At 38.0% G+C, this 11,759-nt stretch overlaps 1 protein-coding gene across 2 annotated transcripts in view; it reads right to left on the bottom strand.

Moving 5' to 3' along the window:
* Positions 1-7,572, bottom strand: part of ACTR6 (ARP6 actin-related protein 6 homolog (yeast)) — a 19,523-nt gene extending 11,951 nt beyond the window's left edge. The window contains exons 1-6 of one of the 2 annotated variants that reach the window (XM_010831591.1): positions 7,417-7,572; positions 3,719-3,836; positions 3,066-3,134; positions 2,080-2,203; positions 809-944; positions 660-716 (exon numbers count right to left, since the gene is read on the bottom strand). In XM_010831591.1, the coding sequence (XP_010829893.1) occupies positions 660-716; positions 809-944; positions 2,080-2,203; positions 3,066-3,134; positions 3,719-3,836; positions 7,417-7,484 (572 nt within the window). In that variant the 5' untranslated portion in view covers positions 7,485-7,572. The remainder of the gene's footprint in view (positions 1-659; positions 717-808; positions 945-2,079; positions 2,204-3,065; positions 3,135-3,718; positions 3,837-7,416) is intronic. The other variant, XM_010831592.1, reaches the window with a different exon arrangement.
* Between the last annotated feature and the right edge of the window lie 4,187 nt (positions 7,573-11,759).

Below are 11,759 nucleotides of genomic sequence, written 5' to 3'. Positions count from 1 at the left end.
TACATTTGAATTAGTTCTAATGAAGTGGATGAAACTGGAGCCTATTATACAGAGTGAAGGAAGCCAGAAAGAAAAACACCAATATAGTATACTAACGCATATATATGGAATTTAGAAAGATGGTAACAATAACCCTGTATACCAGACAGCAAAAGAGACACTGATGTATAGAACAGTCTTTTGGACTCTGTGGGAGACGGAGAGGGTGGGATGATATGGGAGAATGGCATTGAAATACGTATAATATCATATATGAAATGAGTTGCCAGTCCAGGTTCGATGCACTATACTGGATGCTTGGGGCTGGTGCACTGGGACGACCCAGAGGGATGGTATGGGGAAGGAAGAGGGAGGAGGGTTCAGGATGGGGAACACATGTATACCTGTGGAGGACTCATTTCGATATTTGGCAAAACCAATACAATATTGTAAAGTTAAAAAAAAAAAAAAAAAGTTCATGTAAGTTCTTCCATAAGGTGTTATAGAAAAACCCAAATGAACTTTTTGGCCAACCTAGTATCTACGTAATACAGTCTTTAAAGCAATAATTCAGAACTGTCACCTGAAATTAGAACTAAAGGCAAGGAATAATTTTAAATTACTTTAAAAATTTCACCCCCAGCATCTCATCTTCCCATAGAATCAAAGCTAAGTATTACCTGTAAGATATGATTTCTTTTAGATGATTGGTTAGGAGTTTTCCTCCCACATTTATCCTAAAAAGGAAGAATTCAAATTTAGTTCAGTTTATCACAAATTTCATCCAGTTTTATTATAAGAAATAAGATGAAAATTGAATGCAACTCACCGAATAATTGCTTCTTTTTTCTTCTTACTTCTACAGTAAGGAACTATATGTGTAAAGGAATATCCACTATCTACAATGATACAGCATAACTCGGAAGGATTATCTCGGAAATACCTGTGTGCGCTGAGAGCCCCAGCTATTAAGAAAACAAAAGATAAAGAAAAAATAAACACACTGAATAAAAGTACAACTAATTTAAAACAAGAAGTAAAGAAAAGCAGCAAACTAAAGCGAACAGAAAGACAGAAATTTTCCTTTGTAAAAAAAAAAAGTTAATCTAAAATAACATTACTAATTCTGTCAGATATTTAAACATTAAAACATGATATTTTTGTGGAAAATGATAAAAACTTTGTGATCAACTTTGAAGGTAAATATTTACTTCACAACTTATAGTAATTATTTTAATAGCAAATAATTTTGCTGAGCATTTATTACATGCTGGGCACTATTCTAAACTCCATGAGTATGTATGTTTTAATCCTCACAACAATACCATTTTTACAGATGTAGAAACTGAAGCAGAGACGTTAATAATGTGCCCAAGGTCACATGATTAGAAAATAACAGAGCCAGGAATCAAACGTTAAGCAGTATGACTCTACAGCGGTTTTTCTCAACTTCAGCACTACTGACATTGTGGGTCAGATACTTGCCCAGCGTTGGGGGCTTTACTGTGCACTGTTTAGCAGCATCTTGGTCCTCTACACATTAGATGCAAGAAGCACCGTCCCAGTTGTGACAATGAAAAATGTCTCCAGACATTGTTAAATATCCCCAGGAGCAATATCACTCTTGGTTGAGAACACTGTTCTAGAGATTATGTTCCTAACCATTACAGTATATTGTTGTTTATACAGACTTAAATGCTACATGCTAAATAGGTGAATACTTTCTTTGTACAGTCATTTAATTCTAGCCTTTAAAAAACTAACTTCTAGATGGTATTTATAGATTGTTTTTCCTCATATTGGCAGTCTGAGCTATTAACATTATTTCAAACAATAATAAGAATAGCAAACACATCAGTGATAGAAAAGACAACTATCTCAGAAAAAATAAACTTTCAGAGATTAGAAATACGTTGCTAGTTAACTTCATTAGGGAGAAATACCATATTAAAAAGATACAGCGAGAGAAGTCAGACTAATAAGCTCAAGGGCTTCATCTAGTTTTAAATTTCATCAAATCTAAAAGAATGTCACTCAATAGTCTTGGATTTAAAGTATTCATATTCACACAACTCAATTTCAATCAGAACTTTAACTCACCATTTACTCTTAATACTGCTTGAAACTGGTATTCTTCAAATAAGATTTCATTCATTGATTCTTGAATTGAAGTGAAGTTAAAATATGGTTCTGTGATAATAATATTAGTGTCTAAAAAGTCAACCTATAAGAGGAAAAAAATTCCCAGTTTTGTAGCTTTATAGTTATAATTGTAAACATCTGCTTTATGTACATAAATCTATTTAATTCTCACAATAGCCCTAGTAGACATGTCTTACTATTATCCCCTTTTGAAAGGCGAGCAAACTGAGACACAGAAGAGCTGAGTGAGTTACCGAGGGTCATATAACTAATGACAAACTTAGGACTGAACTTGGGAAGTCTGGTTACAGCATTCATGGTCTTCGACTATTATTTAACTCTCTTAATGGTAGCACTGATAAAATGGTACCATCAAATTGTTTAAAGATAATTATGCAAAAGTAATGAATGATACAACTACAAGCACTGGAACTGGTATTTTGTTTTTAAAAGTTAAAAGGTATAAAATAAAAGGTAAAAGGTGAGAAGCTTTGGGATATTTAATGTTTACACAATTCTCTCCTACATACTCTTAAAAAAGCATTAAAATTTGAACATTCTCTCAGGATACCTGAAGTCACACTAAAGATATTAAGAGCACAAAATTCTAACATTGCATCATTCACACATTCAGATATATGAGCAAAATAATTTTATTGTGAAAATGAGACTATAAAGTGGTCTAAGAATAGTAGATATCTAAGTAAAATTTTAATCTTAAGTTTCATAATAGATTAGCTCTTCTCAACCTCAAATTCTACTTCACAATAGAAATTCTATGCACTTGCACTTATTTAGAAAATCAAAGCTAAGCACGGTAGGTTAAGTGACTTAAATACTGTAAGAAATATTCAAAAATTTATAAATCTTAAAATATAACTTCTAATTTTTCACTTGAATGAGACATGGAAATAGAAATTTGAATACATACTCCAACTTGTTACCTGATACATTTCTTTTCCAAAAAGGTAATCCCAAACTTGTCTTTGAACATCCCAATTCACCAAGTAGCCCTAAAAAATTTGTTTTATGAATTAACTATCAAAAATATTTGTAGAATTAAAAAAAAATCAGATCAATACATTATAAATCACTGATTACTATCTCTTAATTACTCTCTCTTTACCAGTCTAATACTAGTTGAATCTCAAAGCTATTACATTGGTATGTTTTTCTTCTTTTAAAAATTCAAAACATTACAAATTAACAATAACCAAAACATCAAAGGGCTCAAAAGACACATCAATATGTAGGGATGCCCCTCTATATTTATTTTCTTTAATGTTTGTATTTCATTTAGCTTTAACATAAACAAGTAAAATTCAGTACCCACAATCAGTAACTAAATTATGGTCATTTATTTTTATTTATTGAAGTATAGTTGATTCTTTTTCATAGAGGTATAATTATTCATGGCTATTTTTTAACATGACAATTTAAATTCAATTTTTGGTTTTAATAAGCTCTTAATTCAACTTTAAATAACGCTTTCTCAGAGATCTAAAAATATTTTCAAACACACAAAATCTTACAATACATTTCAAATTATCTTTAAATGTAGGTCCTTAATGCTAGAAATGTCATAGAGTTGGATTACCTTTTGAAAAGGAAGAATATAAAAGAGTCCAGAAGGGTCCTTTATTTCATCTATCTGGTTAGCAGTAAAAGTTTTAAGACGTGCTGTTTTTGATCTGAACTGACAGTTTGGAATAACTCTACAAAGAAACAAATAATGTAATTATTCCCTAAATACTTAGTTCTTAAAAATATAATTACATAACAACCACTTTTACTTTCTAAAAGAAAGAACATGAAAATTTCCGAACCAGTGTTTCTCATTCTGTCTTCAAAATATTTAAAAATGACTTTTTTTTTCAAATGTTCTACCACATACCAGGGCTTCCCTGATAGCTCAGTTGGTAAAAAATCTGCCTGCAATGCAGGAGACTCCGGTTCCCATTCCTCCATCAGAAAGATCCGCTGGAGAAGGGATAGGCTACCCACTCCAGTATTCTTTGGCTTTCCTTGTGGCTCAGCAGGTAGAGCAACTGCCTGCAATGCAGGAGACCTGGGTTGGATCCCTGGGTTGGGAAGATCCCCTGGAGAAAAGAACAGCTACCCACTCCAGTATTCTGGCCTGGAGAATTCCATGGATTGTATAGTCCATGGGGAGGCAAAGAGTCAGACAGAAATGAGGGACTTTCACTTTCACCATATATCAGGTTCTGCACTGGACCCATTATCTTCCTCAAATAATCCTCAAGATATTATTACACGTGGGCATTGATTTGGCCACTGCACACAGGTGAAGAGGGGCTGAAGTAAAGTTAAAGTGAAAGTTTCTGGAAAAAACTCTTAATACCATTCTAGTTTAAAAAAAAAAAAGCAAGTTCAAAAATCTGACCATAAAACTAAGTTTCCATGGAGTCAAAGATCTTCAGTTGCAAGATACTATAGGGTACAGAAGTAGGAGGTAGTTTTAAATATAGTTGCTGCCCACAATGAGCTTACAATCTGGTTAGGAAGACAAACTAGAGCCATTATCCATCATACATATCTACACATATATGTATGTATGCGTCTGTGTGCGCATATATATATATATATATATATAGAAAGAGAGAGAGAGAGAGAGAGAGAGGGATAGAGAGAAAGTGAGGAGGAGCACAATTTGCCACCCTCAAATATGCCACTATGGCCTGATGATTACTTTGCACTAAAGGCAATCAAAATCCTTGCATTAATTGAGATAACACAGTGAAAGTGTATAATCTTTCAGGACATGATTTTTAAACCCTGCATTGTAGTCAATCTTATGGCTATAATATTATTTTAGTCAATGTACTATCCTTGATTATTAGCTTCCTTCTTCCCCCACCCCTTTTGTCACTATACTGAGGCTCCTTGGCCCACGGGACTTTCCAGGCAAGAGTACTGCAGTGGATTGCCATTTCCTTCTCCAGGGGACCTTCCTGACCCAGGGATCCAACCCAGGTCTCCCTCATTGCAGGCAGATGCTTTAATGTCTGAGCCCCAGAGAAGTCTGAGTATTCTGCACCTACTTTTATCAAGACTTTTAAATTAGTCCTTAAGTAAATGATAAGAGACTTGCTGTTAAAAGGTAAGTACAATAATACACACTGCAGAAATAGACTGCGACATTTTACATTTTTACTCAGTTTAAAAAAAAAAAAAGCAGAGGAGAAGTAAAAAAAGTCCCCGGGTCCCCTGTGAATACGCTACAGGAAAAGCGAGTCTTTAAATTTGCTTAGTCTTTACTCAAACGTAGTTTATGAATGCCAGTGTATTGTTTGTTTCAGTTCAGTTCAGTCGCTGAGCCGAGTCTGACTCTTTGCGGCCCCGTGAATCGCAGCACGCCAGGCCTCCCTCTCCATCACCAACTCCTGGACTTTACCCAAATTCATGTCCATCAAGTCGGTGATGCCATCCAGCCACCTCATCCTCTGTCGTCCCCTTCTCCTCCTGCCCCCAAACCCTTCCTGCATCAGAGTCTTTTCCAACGAGTCAACTCTTTACACGAGGTGGCCAAAGAATTGGAGTTTCAGCTTCAGCATCAGTCCTCCAATGAACACCTGGGACTGATCTCCCTTAGGATGGACTTGCAGTCCAAGGGACTCTCAGGAGTCTTCTCCAACACCACAGTTCAAAAGCATCAATTCTTCCGCGCTCAGCTTTCTTCACAGTCCAACTCTCACATCCATACATGACCACTGGAAAAACCATAGCCTTGACTAGACAGACCTTTGTTGGCAAAGTAATATCTCTGCTTTTCAATATGCCATCTTGGTTGGTCACAACTTTCCTTCTAAGGAGTAAGCGTCTTTTAATTTCATGGCTGCAATCACCATCTGCACTGATTTTGGAGCTCCAAAAAATAAAGTCTGACACTGTTTCCACTGTTTCCCCATCTATGTGACATGAAGTGATGGGACCAGACGCCATGATTTTCGTTTTCTGAATGTTGAGCTTTAAGCCAACTTTTTCACTCTCCTCTTTCACTTTCATCAAGAGGCTTTTGAGTTCCTCTTCACTTTCTGCCATACGGGTGGTGTCATCTGCATATCTGTGGTTATTGATATTTCTCCCAGCAATCCTGATTCCAGCTTGTGCTTCTTCCAGCCCGGGGTTTCTCATGATGTACTCTGCATATAAGTTAAATAAACAGGGTGACAATATACAGCCTTGACGTACTCCTTTTCCTATTTGGAACCAGTCTGTTGCTCCATGTCCAGTTCTAACTGTTGCTTCCTGACCTGCATACAGGTTTCTCAAGAGGCAGGTCAGGTGGTCTGCTATTCCCATCTCTTTCAGAATTTTCCACAGTTTATCGTGGTCCACACAGTCAAAGGCTTTGGCATAGTTAATAAAGCAGAAACAGATGTTTTCCTGGAACTCTCTTGCTCTTTCGATGATCCAGCACATGTTGGCAATTTGATCTCTGGTTCTTCTGCCTTTTCTAAAACCAGCTTGAACATCTGGAAGTTCACAGTTCACGTACTGCTGAAGCCTGGCTTGGAGAATTTTGAGCATTACTTTAGTAGCGTGTGAGATGAGTGCAATTGTGCGGTAGTTTGAGCATTCTTTGGCATTGCCTTTCTTTGGGATTGGAATTAAAACTGACCTTTCCAGTCCTGTGGCCACTGCTGAGTTTTCCAAATTTGCTGGCATATTGAGTGCAGCACTTTCACACCATCATCTTTCAGGATTTGAACTAGCTCAACTGGAATTCCATCACCTCCACTAGCTTTGTTCGTAGTGATGCTTTGTTTAAATGAGTCTAAATCAACCAAGCCAGTCAGAGAGCACTTAGAAGGGCTCGAATACAAAGCCTTCAAAGTCTTCAGTCACTGACACAGTGGTTTTTACACTTGGGGTGGGGGCGGAGGGCATTAAACCCGTGGAGGATTTGACGGAAGCCGTAACTGCTTCCCAGCAAAAATGCATATACACGCAAAACGTTGCCCGCGATTCCTGACGGCTCAGAAACCTTGTGTACAGGTCCCTCATTCGGGAACCTCTTTCTTAGAAGCCTACTTTGCTATTTCCTGTTACGAAACTAAACACACATCCCACTTCCGGGCCACAAATTCCAAAATTAGTAACCCAAGCCCCACTTCAAAGCTTCCCAGCTACCCAGTTCCAAGCCGAGCATCCCTCAAACAGAGTATGAGCTGCGCGGCGGCGTTTGCAGTTTACAGAGGTCCCAAAATGAAGCGTAGCACATGTAACTACTAAGCATATATGCTTTGTCCCTCGCGGGCAGCGAACACTTACGAGACAGTTTCATGGCTGTAACCGATTTTGGCGTTGTAAGCTCCGTTATCCAGCACTAACGTCGTCATCTCAGCGTAAACCAAGTCTCCGCAGCCTTGTTTTCCGACCCCTCTGCTCACGCTTTTCCCAGCACTCTGTTGTTACTGCTTCCGGCACTCTATGGTTGCATCCACGGAGCACACGGGCGCTTCCGGTCTCCCTTAGCAACCGAGGACGCCGGAAACCAGAGCTTGCACAGCCGCCCTACCTGCTCGCAAGAGTCATGCCGTACTTCCTTCCTATCCTAACGTTTTTACTTCTTGGCCAGATCCAATAAGAGAGAAAATGCTAAAGTTTTTTTTCTTTCAATGCGTGATTGTTCTTTACTTTTGTAGATTTGAGTTGCTTTTGGAAGTTTCTTATAACGCCTGTAACGAACCATCTCTGTGGGAGGGTTGGGAGGAAAGGTTTTGTGTTCGAATAGTATTATTCAGTGACGTCTTTTGAAGAATACATTGCAAACCCGTACGCAGCATGGAATTGGGTATGAAGACTCTTCAGCTTCATCATGCGCCACTGCTTCCGAGTGTTGGAGACAGTCACCTTGTTACAAATTCGCTGTTCCGTCAACCGCCTCGCTGTTTTACTCACAGTCTTCCCTCTCCGCTTGCTCTTCTGGACCGAGCTTTGTGTCTTACCGAAAAAAGCTTCTCGACACCTGACACACTCCCTCCCCGTTCCCCTTCCTAAAATTAGGTATTCCTCCTGTGTGTTCCCGTGATGACTTGAGCTCACTCCACAGTATCGTATTGGTTAAGAGAATTAATTTTAAATTGGAATCCGGATCCTGCCACAAAATGGCTGTGTAACCTTGGGTGATGAAGATAAGGGTTAATACTTACACAACATTTAATGCATGTGGTTAAATTTTGGGTTTTGGGTGTATTTCTTAATCTCGAAGTTAATTTAATCTTTAATCTTAATTTAATCTTTTGAAGTAGGTCCTATTACTGAAATCAAAGATAGTGGTTAAGAGCGCTGTTTCTTCTTTCAAACTCTTGGGTCAAATCCTCATTCTGCCACTACATGTGTTGGACAGGTTAGTTAACCTCTCTACACCTTAGTTTCCTCATCTGTAAAATGGAGTACTATAATAATTTCCCCTTGCAGAATTGTTTTATGAAGAGTAAATGATAAAAGTCAAGTACCTGGTAGTAGTAATCATCATTGTCATTGCCATCATCATCCTTTTATTTTAAGATCATCCTATTGCCTTTGCCATGGCAAACTTTTCAAAGTCAGGCACTCTCAGTTCAGTTCAGTCGCTCAGTCGTGTCTGACTCTTTGTGACTCCATGAACCGCAGCAGCCAGGCCTCCCTGTCCATCACCAACTCCTGGAGTCCACCCAAACCCATGTTCATCGAGTCGGTGATGCCATCCAACCATCTCATCTTCTGTCGTCCCCTTCTCCTCCTGCCCTCAATCTTTGCCAGCATCAGGGTCTTTTCAAATGAGTCAGCTTTTCTCATCAGGTGGCCAAAGTATTGGAGTTTCAGCTTCAAAGTCAGTCCCTCCAATGAACACCCAGGATTGATCTCCTTTAGGATGGACTGGTTGGATCTCCTTGCAGTCCAAGGGACTCTGAGAAGTCTTCTCCAACACCTCAGGCACTCTACAGGTGTCTATAATTCTTTGTAAAAAAAGTCATTGAAACTTCAAATTTAGTTGTATCCAATTTTAGTAATCAATTTTCTAACAATATTAAATCGATAGCCTCCCTCATGTAAAAAATATTTTATCAATCTTACATTATAGAGTGGTCACCATTTCTATTCACCTCTCATCTTTTAAAATAGGCTCTTTCCATTCTATCTCTACTGGTTTTAAGCCCTTTCTCACTTAAGCTTTTCTTTTTGCTTTCCTTCATTTTTCTCTGATCCCAGATCAAGATTATTTTTGTTCTTGGCTTCAGCTATCCTTGAATAAATCCTAAAGAAGAACTTCCACCCCAAATTGCAACCTGAATGTTTCTATCCAGACAGCGTGAAATAACCTTAAAGGTAACATTCAAAACAATTTTATCTCCAAAACTGCTTGTTCCACCTCTATTACTTGTCTCAATTAGTGGTATGTCCCAGTATCTACCTAGTGCCTCAAACTAGAAGCCTCAATTACCTTCAACTGCAATCCTTCACTTAATCCTGGAATTTTTCCTTGACTTTTTTTTTTTTTCTGGTTGTTTGTTTGCCTCTACTGATACTGCTTCATCTTTCACCAGAAATAGTAATGTTACAAGCTTCTCAAGGTTCCTATTTCCATTCTCTTCTCAATATGTTCTGTCCTCTATACTGCCAGTATGATTATCAGAAATATTTTTCTATATCAGAGATCTTATCATATTTCCCAAATTAAATCACCATAGTTTTCTAAGGCTTGACACTGACTATGAAATAATGTCCAAGCATTTGCAATCTCATCTCCCTTCCACCCATCCTACATTGTCTGCTGGTAAATATTTAACAACTGGATCTCCAGGGGAAAAAGTCCTGATTTTAGTGTTTACCATTTTATACAATGAAAATACTGTTACAATGTCTGATTACAAGCTTTCCTGAAGTTACCAAACACTGGAACACACAGTTGGAAAGAGACGTGCACAACTGGTTCATGAGCCAGTATGAACTGGCTGGGTATGAAGTTGAGCCAACTTCAGCACAGACTGTTCAGTAAAAGCTCTGACTGCACTCACCTTCACACCATGCGATCTCTCTTCCCACCCCTCCAGGTTTTAGTACACATAATCTCAAGCCTGTGACTATTACTTTTCACATGTATTACACATCAAATACATGTGTATTTTGGCAGTGTGTAATTTTAAAAGGGTTAAAAATATCACTCTGATATACATACGGAACATGTGCAAATATTTCAGTTGCATTAATGCGTGAACTAACTTTATATCCTATCTTGCTGGTTCCTGCATTAATGTGAGTTAAATTTTTGATGCACATTTATTATATATTTATATGACAGTCATGTTTTTAACTTTTTGAAAATTAGCAATGAACAAAAACGTAAATATAAACCATAGAATTTATGGTGGGTTTATGATAGGTGTTCTCTCAGTTAAAGGAGATTCAAGTTGAAATTACTGCCATGTGTTTTCTAAAGAAAAAGATATTGTAACTGCATTTATGAACCTGAAGTATTCTTTAATAGTTCTTACTTTGAAAAGGAATTCTCATGTTGTTCCAGCATATTAGATTACTTGCCATTTAGAAGTCATGGACTTTGACACTTCTGTCCTTTTTCATAATTATGTTCCACCTACTTGAAACATCCTAGTGAGTTAGTAATGATAGCCAACATTCTGTTGTGTCTGGCACTCTCTAAGTATTTAACCTGCATTAGCTTAGTTAATCCTCACAACAACCTCATGAAGGTAAATAATACCACAGGGCTGGAGAAGTTCAGTACTTTCCCTACCATTACAAAGCTAAAAATCCACAGAGTGAAGTTTCAAATACAAGGCTGACTTTGGAGCCCATTCATTTAATGTTAGGGCTTCCCTGATAGCTCAGTCAGTAAAGAATCTGCCTGCAATGCAGGAGATCCTGGTTTGATTCCTGGGTTGGGAAGATCCACTGGAGAAGGGAAAGGCTACCCACTCCAGTATTCTTGGGCTTCCCTTGTGGCTCAGCTGATAGAGTGAAGTTTCAAATCCAAGTCTGACTTTGGAGCCAGTTCATTTAACATTAAGCTGACATTCTCACCCTTGAAATACCATCTCCACTAAAATCCCATCTCTGACTAAACAAGATAGAATCACTCCATCCTTTGTGTTTTCATGACCTTTTTCTTCTGTTTCCAATATGGCAAGGATAATAATAGCATTAAGAGCTTGACATATGCTAGGTACTTTGTTGAACACTGTATATGCATTTAATCCTCACAAAATTGTGAGATACTTTTATCTCCAATAGATGAGGTAGTGAGGCTGAGATTGAAATAAGGTGCTCAAGTTTACACTCTGCCTACAAAGTGGCCAAGTCAGCCTTTGAACAAGAGTCTAATTACAGAGCTCAAGGTCTTAGCGTAGGAATTTATCTTTCATCTGAGGCTGTTAATTAACTTCTTGATGACAGGAAAAGTTTGTTTTCGTTCAGGCTACCTAGTTACTTGAATAGTCCCTTATTTTTAGTGCATTATAAATGAGTAAATTGAGTAAAGTCAATCCACAAATGTCTGCTTTCCCTTTGCTTTAAAAGGGTCAGGACTATATGTAAACTATCCCCTTGCCATTCCCATACACTCCCACAGACTTTTCTGATACATCCCTCAGAGGTAGTGTAATCCCCCCCCC

The sequence above is a fragment of the Bison bison genome, unplaced genomic scaffold (genome assembly GCF_000754665.1).
Source record: "Bison bison bison isolate TAMUID 2011002044 unplaced genomic scaffold, Bison_UMD1.0 scf7180017864529, whole genome shotgun sequence".
NCBI lineage: Eukaryota > Metazoa > Chordata > Mammalia > Artiodactyla > Bovidae > Bison > Bison bison.
The sequence above is the reverse complement of the archived record's forward strand: the minus strand, read 5'-3'. Positions and strand labels throughout refer to the sequence as shown.